This window comes from Solanum verrucosum, unplaced genomic scaffold, assembly GCF_900185275.1.
Source record: "Solanum verrucosum unplaced genomic scaffold, falcon-dt-bn FXZP01000112.1, whole genome shotgun sequence".
Taxonomy (NCBI): domain Eukaryota; kingdom Viridiplantae; phylum Streptophyta; class Magnoliopsida; order Solanales; family Solanaceae; genus Solanum; species Solanum verrucosum.
The window spans coordinates 2,363,931-2,380,147 of NW_026020441.1; the positions used below are offsets into that span (position 1 = coordinate 2,363,931).

At 34.0% G+C, this 16,217-nt stretch overlaps 2 protein-coding genes across 2 annotated transcripts in view; both read right to left on the minus strand.

Annotated features, from left to right (window-relative positions):
* LOC125808415 (uncharacterized) overlaps nucleotides 1-16,217 on the minus strand; it is a 162,296-nt gene that overhangs the window by 9,690 nt on the left and 136,389 nt on the right.
* On the minus strand, nucleotides 11,322-14,112 carry LOC125808475 (protein yippee-like). Its single transcript, XM_049488180.1, has 5 exons — nucleotides 14,014-14,112; nucleotides 13,027-13,070; nucleotides 11,731-11,839; nucleotides 11,588-11,643; nucleotides 11,322-11,500 (listed from the first exon to the last, which is right to left on the minus strand). The coding sequence occupies exons 1-5, from the start codon at nucleotides 14,107-14,109 to the stop codon at nucleotides 11,416-11,418; spliced, it is 390 nt and encodes a 129-aa protein (XP_049344137.1). The 5' UTR covers nucleotides 14,110-14,112; the 3' UTR covers nucleotides 11,322-11,415.

Sequence of the window (16,217 nt, forward strand, 5' to 3'; positions counted from 1 at the left end):
ACTAAAGACCTTGGCAAATTGAAGTATTTTCTAGGTATTGAGGTTGCTCAATCTAGATGAGGTATGTTATTTCTCAACGCAAGTATGCCTTAGACATTCTTGAGGAGACAGGAATGATGGGATGTAGACCTATTGACACTCCTATGGATCCGATGTTAAACTCCTTCCTGGACAGGGGGAGCCACTTAGTAATCCTGAAAGGTATAGACGGCTTGTTGGAAAGTTGAATTATCTCACAGTGACTAGACCTGACATCTCTTTTCCAGTGAGTGTTGTAAGTCAGTTTATGACTTCCCCTTGTGATAGTCATTGGGAAGCAGTTGTTCGTTTCTGCGATATATAAAGTCAGCTCCCTGTAAAGGACTACTCTTTGAGGATCAAGGCCATGAGCATATCATTGGATATACAGACGCTGATTGGGCAGGATCACCCTCTGACAGACGTTCGACATCCGGATATTGTGTTTTAGTAGAAATAATTTGGTGTCGTGGAAGAGTAAGAAACAGAATGTGGTTGCTCGATCTAGTACAGAATCAGAATATCGAGCAATGGCGACAGCAACTTGTGAGCTAGTTTGGATCAAACAGTTGCTGGGAGAACTAAAATTTGGCAAAGTTGATCAGATGGAACTTGTGTGTGATAATCAAGCGGCTCTTCATATCGCATCAAATCCAGTGTTTCATGAAGGACTAAGCACATTGAGATTGACTGTCACTTTGTCAGAGAAAAGATACTCTCGGGAGATATTGTTACGAAATTTGTGAAGTTAAATGATCAGCTTGAAGATATCTTCACCAAGTCCCTCACATGTCCTCGTATTAATTACATCTGTAACAAGCTAGGTACATATGATTTGTATGCACCAGCTTGAGGGGGAGTGTTAGAATAGAAATAAGTATTTCCTACTTAGAATAGGAATAGGAATAGAAATAAGAATAGGAATCCTAATTGGAAAAGGATTCCAATGTAGTGTCTATAAATAGGGTCTCAATGTAACTATTTAGATACACAATTCAATAATATTTTTCGTATATATTTCTCACAGTAATCACATCTCCCCAATTCTTCCTCGATCTACCTCTACCTTCCTCAAACCTATCATTGTCAACCTCTCGCACCTCGTCACTAGGGCATTTGTGTTCCTCCTCTTCGAATGCTCGAACAATCTTGGCCTTGTTTCCCGCATCTTGTCCACCATTGAAGCCTACTCCCACCAGGCCTCATATATCTTCGTTTCTAATCTTGTCTCTTCTAATGTGCCCACACATCCATTTAAGCATCCTCATTTATGTTACCTTCAACTTCTGAGGATGCGAGTTCTTGACTAACCAACACTCCGACCAATACAACATAGTTGGTTTAACAACCGCTCCATGGGACTTACCTTTCTTAATCTTTCTTTTAGTTAGTTCAATGTAAATTATGGGTTTCAAATAAAAGCAAGCTACAAGTTGGTGTTTTTCGTCGTATGAACTTTTAAATTGTGAACTTTGTCTATTAATGTTTTTCCTCATTGTTTCCTTCTATTATTGTCCAAGAACAATCAAGTTATAAATGACTGCATAAAACCAAGAAAAACACCTAATATGCATAATTATAGAAGATTCTCTTCAAGATTAAACAATTCCATCAAATTGGATAATGATTAAATGTGTTATAACATTTAGTAATACTAGGAATATCAATAAATCTGATTATTATAATTACTCGGGAGAATCTTTAAGAAAAAACCAACTCAAACTGATCACAGACACCCCATCATAAGAGCATGTGCTAGCTAATGCATCCTTACTATGATAAAGAAATCATAGCCCAAAAATATTCGTAGGAGTTTAAGTTTTCCAAATGGTTGATATCTAGGAGATTGGGAACTCATAATATCCCACAAGAAGCATCACAAAAGAAATGTATGGCACACTTTTTCTTTCTGATAACTGTATGCATCTACAGTCAACCATTAGGACCAACTGCAGCATTCGAAGTTCGGGACTAATGGGCTCAGCCCTCTACTACTCTCCAATTAAATGTTAGGCTTAGTTCACATGGTATAGAGGTCGAACCTAGACCTAGGTCACAAGTTCCTCGGCCTTTGTCACCTGAACTAAGCATGGGAGCAGTTGTACATCATACCTCTACATTCAAAAACTAAAATAATCCTCAAATTCAGTAGAGGGCTTCTGCGAATAGCATTTGACTAAACAATGGAGCCACCATTGTGCACGCAGTCTGAACTAAAGAATCTGTCAGGGTCTTCCTGTTTAATTAAAGAAATATTCTTTTAGGTTTCCTTGAAATCTCCACATCCCTCTGGTGGCTGGATATGGGATGAAATACTTTCAGATTATACAGATGGTCAACATTTCCCGTGTTAAACATTACAGAAGTGAAAATATGCTAATTTCCAATTACACATAATGCATTTCAGCAAAGAAAGAATGTAACAGTAGAATATACATATTCTTACTCTAGATGTCAATGCAGTGGGGTGAGCTCTAGAAGTTCCCAGCTGACTCATCATAGTTTTGCGTGATTCCATCTCTAGAGAAGGAAAAAGAGGAGTGCCTGGAGGTGTTAGAAGCTTGAAACAGGAAAATAACATCTCATAATAACGCATACAGAACTGCAGATAGGATTTTAAAAGAATATCTGGGAAATCTGATTCATGAATCAACAAAATAATTCAACATCAGAGGTGCAAAGAAGCCCTTTTTGTTCTGCTTGTCAAATTTACAGAAAGGGGGTGCACCACCCTACTCCCTTTATTTATTTGAGTGCTAGATTTTGATATATGGCAGCCATTAATATTTGTACTTAAATTGCGCAGAAAACAAATACATCTACAAACTATACGTGTTTTTCTCACTGTTCATGATATTTGAATAAAAACTTGCTTTTGACATCCTTTTTTTTGGTAAAGTAATTAATGATATTAGAAAGCATCAAGAAGATGCGAAGTCACAAAGCACAATGTGCAAGAAAGCTGCTCCAAACAGAATTATATGGAGCCTAGCTTGGCAAAAACTTGAGAAACAGTCAAAAGGGGGCCCTACTACTCTACTGTACTAGAGATAGAGAACTAACAAAATCCAAAAAGTTATCCACACTGTTTACAGTGGCAAAAAAATGCCGACTAAATAAACTAACTAGACATTTGGCCTTGAGTGCGCAAAAAGAAGTTGATATTCCTTCAAAACATCTGTTGTTTCTCTCCTTCCATAGGTTCCAAAAAATTGCTGCTAGGATCATTCTCCAGATCTTTCTGATGGATTTGTCAAATCTCCACAATATCCAGCTGGCATAGGCATCCTTGATAGTGTAGGGCATTACCCATTGTAGGCCAGTCATAGAGTAGAAAAAATGCCATAGGCAGTGCAAAAAAAGGTGATTAACACTCTCATTGGTCTGCTTGCACATGACACATCTGTTGATGAGGATTACACCTTTTTTCCGGAGATTGTCTTGTGTTAGGCATGCTTCTTTCAGGGCTGTCCAGGTGAAACAAGATACTCTGAGAGGCTGCCTAGTTTACCATACATGTTTCCAAGGACATCCTTATATTTTATCACTTAAAATTTGCATCCTTAACCCTCTTAGCTATCCTCCCTTGTAACATCAAGAAATTGAATTCAGCTAGCATGTATTAAGAACAGTGTTATCAAAGGCGAAAAGCACAAAAAAGGTCTAGGGTCTGTGGGGGCTTTAAGCGCAAAGCGCAAATAAAGTGTGGGCTTTAATGAAAAAAGGCGCAAAGGGAGAAAAGAAAACAAATATATATGTTTAGTGCAAGACTAATAATTATAATCATGAATGACAAATATATATCCAAAGAAATTGAAAAAAAAATATGATAAAGTGAAATATCAATTATTTAGTATCACTTCTTCATGAGAGGCTCATTGGCAAGGAAACGTTTGCCTTAGAACCTTGATGACGACAATGAAGCGCACATAAAGCGAGGCGAAGCGCTCAACATGTTTTGAGCCTCGCTTCAGGGCTTAAGCACGCCTTTGATAACACTGATTAAGAATACTACCAGGAGAAGTATGACATCAAAGTTTAAGATGCACATATAAATTGTATTTGGAGTCTTGAGTGTCATATGTCAAACACCTAGCCTTTAACATTTAAAGAGTTCAGTAGACTTGGAGACCTGTATCGGTCTACTAGACACAAGTAGGGCACTATCTCATAATTTTCTGCCTATCCTCAGGGAGCATAACAAGAATTTTAAAAGGATTTTATTAAGTCTCTTATGATAAATGAAACGTATGACCTACCAAATCTTCAAGTGCCTATTATTCGACAAAGTCCTCAATTGAGAGGAGGAGGAACTTCCAGCTAGATTTTTAGCATGGTGTTTTAAGTTTCTTGGCACAATAATTAAGTTAGATGTTCAACGTTTATAATCTTTAACAAAGTTGAATGACTTGAATCTATCGTTTGTTACATTGGAACAAACATAATCAATGAAATGTCATATATGATGAGTAGTTCTAAATGTTTAATTAGTTAGTATATAAAAATCCTATATAACAAAATTAGATTACATATTTCTTATCATGCTTGTTTGTGTCCTGTAGCTTTCAAATTTCTGTTTTCCGTCACTGGGATGCCCAAAAGTTTGCTTATCTCAGTAAACTTGTGTAGGTAAGATAATTCAAGCAAACTTGTGCATCAATATTTGAGTTGATTTCCCAGATAGTCACTTAACTAATAGTTATTATCTCCACCTTCTTGTGTGAAAGCACAGAGAAAAATGACATTGCCAAAAAATTAACATGGTAAATTTTCCATTTATTAACAAAGAAACATCCCTTTTGAAGCCACGTCCATGTAAAATAAACCCTGGACTCCCCTTCCACCCAAGTGGTGTATTCTCTCCTTATGGAGTCTAAGAAAAGAGATATATCCTTAAGCAAGACGGAATATCAATGTCCTTAAGAATTCTAAAAAGATCAATACTCACTTTCTTGTTGAAGAAAATTGGAATAAAGAAGAAATGGTTACCATCTGAGAATTCAACTCATCAATACTTCCCTAAAGAAATTTATAAACTACATGGTGAAAAAGATTAAATTGGATAAAGAAACTTATGATGTCCAAAATCAACATAAGCAGCTAAAAGAAACAATTAAACAACTCAGAAAATCACATACTCGGAAAGGAGAAGAAGAAACAAATTACCAGTCGTAATCAGTTTTATCATTGTCAGCACTAAGGAACTCATCAGTACGAGTCTTCCGCAGGGGTGCAGCTGATGCAATATTAAATGCAGGTGAACTACCACTTTTTGATCCTGCAATAAGATATATTGAAAAAAAATAAATACATATATGAACTTTAGGTTATGAAGCAGAAATCACAAATTCCTCACTAGTTGGACACATTTATATGATGTCCATAAAGACTAAAAATATTTTTGGAACTTGAAGTGGAAATGCACCTTCAAAAAACGAACTTCAACTTGAAATTTATTCTTTATGCTGTCAATTTGAACAAAGAAAGGTCAATAAATGGAAGGAAGACAAAAAAAAAAACTTACCAAGGGGATCAAATTCGTTGGATTTGAAGAAATCGATTATTATTTCTGTCATTTTCCCTTCTTCGCATTTCTAGAAACAATGATAGTTCCTCATCAACTCCTCATACTCCCCATTAGAGGCTGTCTCTGCCTCTGCCCCGGGCCCAATAAGATGTTACTCCCTTTGTTTCATTTTTTATGATCAACTCTTTTAAACGCCTTAAAACAAGAAGAAAAGAATTCTTAAAGAAATCTATATATATATATATATATATATAAATAAATTGGTATTAAGATTATATGAGTATATGGATATTTTAGCATAATAATGAAAGTTGGCAAGTTTTTGAAACTTTTAAAATGGTAACATATAAAATTGAAAAAGAAGGGAGTAGCAAGTGCTTTATTTTTATAAAGTTATATATGTGCTTACAAGAAGTCGACTATAGCCTGTCTTTTTTCATCATTTCCTAAAAGGCAAACACATACCTAGCCCTGCTTGGAGAGACGATTCCTTTTAAGCTATGCTTCACACATTAACTCCTCCACTTGTCATGGTTGAAATCAAAGTGATGTACATATAAAAAGTATTTAAAGAAGTGAGAATATATATGTCCTAAAAGTTTAATTAATTAAAAGAAAAAAATAAAATAATAAAGTAAGAAAGGTTTTCATATAAATAGACTAACGAGACAAGATGGTAAAATAGATTATGACATAGTTAACAAAAACATACATTGGGTGATTATTCTATCAAAGTTCATTAATTATCTTAGTACTATTTTTTGACACGACTTGAACGTGTTTTGTGAAATGTGAATCTTATTTAAAGATAGTGTAACTTTAGACTAATCAATTTTCCATATATAAAAGTTAGTGAATCATTGTAATTTGAAATTGATATTCATGCCTAATACAAAAGTTTTTTACTTTAAACAGTTGGTCAGTTTTGATAACATTCAAAAATATAAAAGGCTTCATTGAAAGTACTTAGCATAAACACATAATTACAAAAACAATAATATAATCAAACAAAAATAATTGTAATTTTCAAAAGTGAAATTTGAAGAGGGATAGAGATAGAGTGTACACATATCATATCCGTATTTCTTAGAGATAAAGAAATTATTTCCAATAAACACCAAACTTATAATAAAGCATATTCCAACAAATAGGAAAAAGAAATTTGGGTAAATGAGAATTGTAGCAACAACAAGATAAGTGAAAACACATGATTAAGAATTAAAATCAATCTAGTAGTTTTGCTAGGACGCAAAAACCCCAAATAAAAAGGCATGTATGAATAATTGAATAGAGAGTTACACATCATTTAGATAATCCAATAAGTTGCTAGAAAAATTTATATGATGACAGAAAATATACTCTGCTTACAATATGTTCTTTGCTACCAAAACTAACTAAACTAAGATAGTATAAAAGAATAATAAAATATGTAAATACAAGTGAAACCAAATTAAAAATATGATTATAACTAGATTTTGTTAAATACAAGTGAAACCTAATTAAAAATATGATTATAACTAGATTTTGTAAAAATGCTTGAGCATGATAGTAATTGGACTTTGAAAATGATTATTTATAAGTACTTAATAAAGGTGAATAAATACAAAGACAGTAATAAAAAACCTATCATTAACTACTTTATTTATGAATTTCATACTAATAGAAATATCTGAGATAGAACTTGGAACTTACTATCCTCTTGCCTAGCAGACAAAGATCTACTTCCGTGGAAAGGCTGATTTATGCGGATCAACATGAGAGTCCAACTACATTGCCATAATCCATGTTGTATATTTGAAAGAGGTTGACCTCCTTACTTATTTCATGTTATACTCCTCTTCCTGCCAAACCCCTTTTCTCCTCAGTCCACTAAGACAAAATGTAGGACTGGTGTCAATAATTCATCACGGTCCGCATGTAGCAAATGATACAATGATAATTACGCAATATAATAACAACAAAATAAAGCATAGAACACATATTTTTAGCACAAAAGTAGACAAAGATAGCTTAAAAAATATTTTGGCCTCGCAAATAAAAGAGGCTCGTAAAAAAATGAAAATGAAGGATAAAATTGGGTGTCAACAATTATTTTTTTATTGAGATAAAACTACACATATTTTTGCCTGAATTGTTGTTTTATGAAAGCCAAATATAAAGTAATTTTGCCCGTAATTTTGGTATGACTTACTAAGGTCAACTATAACACTTGACAAATTTGAATTAGATTTGAGTCATTAAATTTCATTGCTTTGACTGAGCTATGCTAAAGCAAATGTAAATATATGTAAAAGCTAATATCTTATCATGTACATGGTGTACAAAAAGGTTGAAATCAAAGAGAATTTAAAATATCAAATTTTGATCGTCGAGGTATGATGAATATATGGACTGTAAATGTGACACGCGGACAGTCTGCATGTCCAATAATATATGAGGTTTAGAAGGTTATAGATTTTGAAGTGGAACTAAAGAATTTTAATAAATTTTTGAGGCATTTTAGGAAGAAATTAAACATATATTGTTATGAAATTTTAATTTAAATCGAAGGTTGTTTAACAAAAGTGATATTATAATAAAACTCTCATATTTAGGCTCGTTACTCGTAAGACTTCAACATGGGACGACAGACAATCTTAAACACCCAGTGTGTTACATCCTTTTCCCTTGGGATCATTCATCCTCGAAATATGACAACACATTAATCATCTACTTTCTCAAACAAAGGTCTTGGGCATTCAAACTCACATAATTCTACCTTTTTAGAAGGTCTAATCAATTATTTAAAGACTATTTTATTAAATCGGAGGTTTGCATGATCATATCAATCTCATTCATAAAGCTTCAACCACATTAACTTCTCTTGAACGGTTCATATGCTTAAAAAGTCATTTTAATGGGATTTCTAGGTTCCTCAAATTCATAATTAAGGCTAGGTTTATAATTCTATACTAGTAGACAGTTTAACGGACTAAAATTGAAAATTATTCATAATTAACCTACCCCACATATTGTGCCATTAAAATAATAATTCTAGGTTTCAATGTGTCAAAACCTATGAAGAGCATATCTTTCAATTCAGGGAGGACATCGAAGTATGGAAGGAAAAAATGAATGAACAAAAAACACTTACCTCAAGAGAGAAAATCACCAAGTCTTAGAAAAATCTCCTCTAGGGTTCTCTGGTAAAAAAATTTACGTTATGACTAAGTCTGAATGAAAACTAAAACTTAAAAACACGAGTTACTATTTCCCGACCATCACTATAGCGAAACTTCGCTACCTTCTCTATGTAGCATTCCTTCGTTATAGCAATCTCGCTATTTAAAGAAAGTGTTCACTATAGTGAAGCACTAGTTGAATTTCACACTCGATTTTCCATTTCAAGATTTCTACCAACTCTTAACCCAGTGAGATCTACACAAGGGTACTATCGCCCTAAACAATCATAACGATGGAACAAGTCGTTACATATTTGCTGAATAATCTTAATTGTAGTCAAATAGTTGTTATCTACTGAAACTTTGTTGAGGGGGAGTTTTCTGTATTGAGGATAATGAGTATGTTGTTTTATGCAAATTATCATATTTTGTCAATAAAACAATAAAGTCATGAGTGTCGGACAAAATGTTAGCTAGTTTTGGACATCATTCTGTTTTCATTATTTTCATTTGGAAAAAACTTCATACTTTTATCTGAATTATGATCTTACGAAAGCCAAACATCAAATATTTTTGCCCAATAATTGGTATGGCTTACCAAGGTTAACTGTAACACTTCAAAAATTTGGATTAAATTTGAGTCATTAAATTTCATTGCTTTGACTCGAGCTATGTTAAAGCAAATGCAAATATGTAAAAGTTAATTTCTTATCGTGTACAAAGAGTGCAAAAAGGTTGAAATTAAAATATCAAATTTAGATCGTTGAGGTATGACATATATACAGACTGTACATGTGAAACGGGAACGGTCTGCATGTCCAATCATATATGAGGTTTAGAAGTTAGAAATTTTCAAATGGAACTAAAGAATTTTCATAAATTTTTAGGCATTTTAGGAAGAAATTAAACATATATTGCTATCAAAATTTCAATTTAAAACAGATATTGAACAAAAGTGGTGTTAAAATAAAACTCTCATATTTAGACTCATTACTCGTAAGTTTTCAACATGAGACGACGGACAATAATAAAACTCTCATATTTAGACTCATTACTCGTAAGTTCTCAACATGAGACGACGGACAATCTTAAACATCCGGGATTTACATCCTTTCCCCCTTAGGAACATTCATTCTCTAAATATGACTACACATTAATCATCTTCTTTCTCAAACGAAGGCCTTGAGTTTTCAAACTCACATAATTTTACCTTTTTAGAAGGTTTAATCAATTATTTAAAGATGATTTTATCAAATAGGAAGTATGCATGATCATAACGAAGTTGTGAAGTTTCGCTATAGAGAAGGTCGGAAAACAGTAACTCACGTTTTTATGTTAGTTTTTGTCCGTACTTAGTCATAATGTAAAATATTTGACCAGAGAACCCCAGAGGAGAGTTTTCCAAGACTTGGGGTTCTTCTCTCTTGAGGTAAGTGCTTTCCGTACATTCATTTCTTCCATAATTCAGTTTCCTCCCAGAACTGAAAAGAATATCCATAGGATTTTATCCATTGAAATCTAGGGTTATTATTTTGATGGCACAACATGTGGGGCAGGTTAGTTATGAATTATTTTCAATTCTAGTCAGTTAAATTTTGTCTTTCTAGTATAGAATTATGAACCTAGACTACCTAGAAACCCCCATAAAATTGATTCTTTGAGCATATGAATTTCTCAACGGAAGTTAATGACGTTGAAATAGTGATCTACTATTACAAAGAAAGTGTCCGCTATAGTGAAACACTAGCAGATTTTCATACTCGATTTTCAATTTCCAGATTTCTATCGACTCTTGACCCACGGAGATCTACACAAGGGTACTATAGCCCTAAACAATTATAATGACGGAATAGGTCATTACACATCTGCTGAATAATCTTAATTGTAGCCAAATAGTTGTTATCTACTGGAACTTTGTTGAGGGAGAGTTTTCCTTGTCATATTTTTGTTGATAAAACAACAAAGCCATGATTGTCAGACAAAAATGTTAGCTAGTTTTGGACATCATTCTGATTACATTTGGACAAAACTTCACACCATACCAGACCAGTTTTACTGTTATGAACTCTACCAAGTTTTGATGTGATGATGGGGGTAAGGTGCTAATTTTTTAAGCTTTTGTTGTTGCCAGAACTATGTAGTATGGTTCGGCAACTGCCTTGATCGAAATATTGGGGCTTTATGGAGAATCTCTTATTTTCTGAACAGGTAGACCTAAATGGTCTATGAGAGTCATTCAGGGAGGATATGGGATAGTTATGAAAAGGGCAAAGTAGACGGCAAATCAATTTATAGTCTTGGTTTTATTTCAAAAATTCATGTCCAGACTACTTGCTTGACTAATACCTGCATAACCAATACCCGCATAAGTAATACATGCATAACTAAACCCTACATAAGTAATACTTCCATAACTAATACCCACATAACTCTATCCAACTACCAAACAACTATGGAAAGATCGAAGCAATGAAAGCAGAGTGGTTGCTACTAGTAATGTCTTGTCATTGCAAACAAATACAGGAAGATGGTCATGTTAGTTTGCAACAACACACAGCTGCTTCCATATTATCATACACAATAGAGGACAAGCTTAAAGAAGTTGTAGTAGCTTAAGCTATTCAAGAATCCAATGGTCCATAAAGAACTAATGGGGTGGTGGGTTAAAGAATGTACATTTTGGGATAGAATTTTTGTTCTGGATGGTGATCAAACATCATCAGCATCACTTCCTACAACATGAGTATCATGACTAGCCCAGTAATGGCTTCCATCAGGGCCACAAATCTTAAACCTGTTGAGTATAAAAGAAAGTACCTCAGTGAGGACTTATGATATGTTCCTAACTCAATTCTAAAGAAAACTGAAGTAGTCAACTGACCGCTCAAGCACTGATTTTCCTTCTTTGTACTTTTGGCTCTTCTCATGGGCGGTCTCCTGAAAAGAATTGTTATATTAGGAACAAATAAAACTTCTAGCTACTGCCAAATGACAATGTCTAGCATTTTATCACTCCATACTCACATATTTCCATCCAACAATTGACCCACAACAGACGCAGACAATGTCTGCCACAGTGTGCATACCAGTCATCATCACTCTATCTTCTATCTCGCCAGAAGTGACATTCACCCTGTCAAAAGAAAAAAAAAAGGAGTATAGAATATACAGAACTACAAAGTGCATTATCATTTTGTATGTTTCTGCTAAATGATAAAATGAAATGAAGAGATTTGAGTAGAGTAGAACTCTTGAACAGGAAAGTAATCAAGTTGAGCATAATATATGTATTTCAGCCATGTAACTATTGTAATGCTGCTACCAAGTGGAAAATAACCCAAGTCAAGTAAGAATTTATTCTATATATTGATGTGTTAATATTTGTACTCCTGGAAAATACACTCAAAATTACACGATATAATAGTCTGGTAAAATCCCCACTAGGTTCTATAGTGATTCCAATAGATCAAATTCTGGTGCTAATTTTATAGTCAATGACACAAATGTATGAAGATATACATATAAAGTACCATGTCTTTAACAAACTAAACCTACAAGGTATAGCCTACCTTGTTCAACTTTTCATGTGCACTCAAATATTCTAGGTTGGTTATGAGTTATGACCTTCCATAATAATAATGACTCAGAGCTGATAACAAAATCAAAGATCCTGAGAGCAATGTCAATGACACAAATGTATGAAGATATAAATATAAAGTACCATGTCTTTAACAAACTAAACCTACAGGGTATAGCCTGCCTTGTACACAACTTTTCATGTGCACTCAAATATTCTAGGTTGGTTGTGACCTTCCATAATAATAATGACTCGGAGCTAATAACAAAATCAAAGATCCTGAGAGCTATGTGACCCACGTAGAGTAAAAGCCAAATAATTTGCACATACTCCAGTTGCACTCAACTTTTGAAAAACAAATCTTTTTTCATTTCAAATCATCTTTTTTCACTTTCTAGTTTAACAGTGTCCTCCACACCAGTAAAAGAAGGGGTGGAAGTCAAATAAGAGGATTTATATGGTTGCTTTTTTCATCTTTCTGTACCAGAGGTATGGATAAGCTTGACCTTAGTAATATCATTGTTCATCTAACCAAGCTACAAATAACTCATGTCCCATCAATGCCAAGAAAAGCTCAACAACAATCAGAGGAAATAAATGGTAATTCATACTCTAACAAGAATAAAACCAATAGAAGTTGTAAGTTGCACTTGTGATTTTCATGCTGCAAGTATAAAGATTGGACGTGTGCAAATGTCAGAAACATTTCTGGTGCTTGAGTGTGCAGAATCAAAGAGACTTACACCTTACTGAAGAGATAAGCCTTCCCATGTCTGCAGTGGAAAGACTGAAGGAAAACATATAGTTAGATAACTTCATGACTCAGAATGACTACATACATTATTTAGGGGCTACAACAAGAATGTAACATAAACTTCAATATAATTAATTGCAGAATCAACATTTCACTCCATTCAAAAGCATTTGAATTTTCTAAGAAACAGTAGTTTCAAACCTCCAACACTTGAAAATGTGCTCTGATTTTATGCTATAGAAGTCATATGGAATTCTTCATAGAAAGTCATGAATGCACATTACAATGAAATTAAGCAAAATAACGTAACCACACAAGCACCAAATTGATCAAAATGTAGAAAATAGATCAGCCCCAAGACCTGATCAATGGACTGGGCATAACAATAATAGTTGGAAATATTGAAGCCACTAGCACACAAACATGGAACAAATGGAAAATGCCAATCAAGTATACTCCAAGTATCAGACTCAACAAACAACTCCTCTAATTCATCACTGGATTAAGAAGGAATATTGTATGGTATGCTATCAGCAATAATAACTACTATGTTTTTAAAAGTTCACAAAGAATGCTCATACAGTGCCTTTTACTCCAAAACCAGCAACTCCACAAAAACCCAGCTCTTTGATGCTAAAAAAGTCATCTCCTTTAGGGAAAAATTACTCAATCTGAGACCTTCTTCACTCACATAGCTGATTTAAAGTAGCCAATTTTTATATACATCTAAAATTACTTAAACAGACCAACAACAATCCCTAACAAGGGATTAGTCGGGGCTCAAAGAGACTCAGACACCCGGTGCAAATAAAAAAAAAAAAAACAATCCCTAACAAGTCTAGAAACGAACCCAAACCACCGATCAAGCCAAAGATTGTATTTTTACAACGAAATAAATCAAAATCAAAATTAAAACAATCCCAATTTCAAGAAATCACAATAACAGAGTGATCAAACAGAAAAGATGGAGGAAAACCTTGGAAACAATGTTCTCAGAAAGGGCAAGATGAGTTCCACAGTGCTTGCAGCTGTAGATCTTGCCTTCAAGAGTCAACACAAATAATCTCCCCATCAAAAGATTTTTGAGATCACAAGAAAATTGAAGAACGAAAATGGAAAAGGAGTTGTCCAAAAAGGGGTAATAGTTTTTGTTTCGGTTGGAAGATAGTAAGTAACGTCGAAAAAGGGAAAGGTTTCAATGTGTGAGGGACTCTGAGAATAATTTAGTGCTACTTTCTTTTTTTTCCTTTTTAGTCCATTTAAAAAATGGAAAAGATAAAAAATATACTTAAATTAAGTATAAATTATTTGAAATGAATAAAAATGCTACTCCATTATTTATAAACAAAATTACCTTTCTAGTCAATACATTGGTACAAATATCCTTATCGTTGATAATTTGGTCCAAAAGTACCCTTGTAACACCCAGCTACTTGAAAGAACTAAAATTAGAATAAAACCGTTTTTGGAAATAATTAAATTTGGAAATTTTGGGAAGTTATGCAAAGTATGAGTTTTGGGTCAACTTCAAACGACCATAACTCCTAGCACACGATGAGTAGGTGGGCTACAAGATACCATATGAAAGATTTTTGAATTATCTTTCTAACGCCACCGAGTTTGCTCATTTTCAAGTTCGTATGAGGGAGATATGCCCGTTTGAAGTCGGGTTGTCTGGATAAGGAAAGTCAACCGAATTTTAGAAGGGTATTTTGGTATTTTCATTACCCAATTAACTAAATTCATTTTTAGTAATTTAATTAGGGTCTAAACTGATTTGGTTCAATTTAGACAGTTACAATTCACGCTAGGGTTTTTAGAAAAGAGTTCAAGAAAAGAAAAGGGGAGAAAAGAGGAGAAAGGTCAAGATTCGTCGATTTCTTGAGGATTTGGTTGTGGATTTCGCCAAGGGTTGATCCCTAAAAAGGTATGTATGTTCACATAGCGTTGGGTTCATTCACCCACGCACCAATCATGTTAATTTCAACGTTAAATTCGATCTAGAAAGTTGAAGGTTAATGTTCTTGATTTGTGTTCTTGAAATTGACTTTGTTCTTGAGATTGGGATGAGATTGATGAGTTCTTGAAGAAATCATTGTCGATTTTAGGGTTGTGTTTGATTAGATTCTTGTGTACATATATTGGGTATCTGAATCTAAAAAGAAATTGAGAAAAAGAATCAACATTAGTCGAGTTAAGATAAAAAACGAGAAGAAAAACTCATCCGGTTTAATTACCTGGGGCAGAGCTGGCGCGATGCGCCACTGATATGCCAGTAGTGCGCCAAAAAGCAGTCTCTGAACTTCAGGGGATGGCGCCCCGAGCCAGCAGTGTGCTCGGGTCGTCTGCCCCTACCCTTTTTTCGTTGCTTAGCCCGTCTGAGTCTTTTTAAAGTGTACTAACACTTCCTATTGATTCTAACTACTCTAAATGACTTCTAAACATCTAGAAATCATCCGTAAACACGAATCATAACCTTGAATCCATAAAATCAAATTCAAGGAAAGTTAAGAGCCAAGTCTAGAGAGTTCTTAGAATATTTTCAAAAGTCTTTTGCAAACGTTTAAACTTGTTTTAAAGACTTGAGCATTGAGTTGAGTAAGAAGCAAGAGTGAAGTTCATTTCTTCAAAAGACTATATGGGAACTAAGTATTTCCAAGAGTTAAAATATTTTCACATTTAGATAAGAGAGGAAACACCGATTTCTAAGACAGGAAATATTGATTTCCAAGAGAGCTGTTAAGCTAGTTTTTGAGTAATAATCTCAAACCACAAAAATAGTTATGTTTTTAAACATATGAGCTAGTATATTTTGGGAGTAGTATTGAGCATCGATTTGGGGACAAATTTGAGTTCAGACAATTCAAAGTCTTCAAAACCATGTAGCCAACATGGGTAGAAAAGGGTCATACTTTTTAGATGATTCTTTAATGCTTTTAGCATAGACTAGTGGATCCACTTAGTGAATTAGGTTCTATAACCCCGACAAGGTATAAGACGGCCCTAGCAGCGTGAGGCAAGACGTTGTACCATCACTTAAGCTCATAAAGATAGTTGTCGATTAGAGAAACTCCCACAGAGATATTTTTTATTCTTATATACACAGAGTTACTTGTATTTTCATATACAAATTGAGTTATTGTGTGTTTTTCAATACACTGAGTTATTATCTTCATGTTT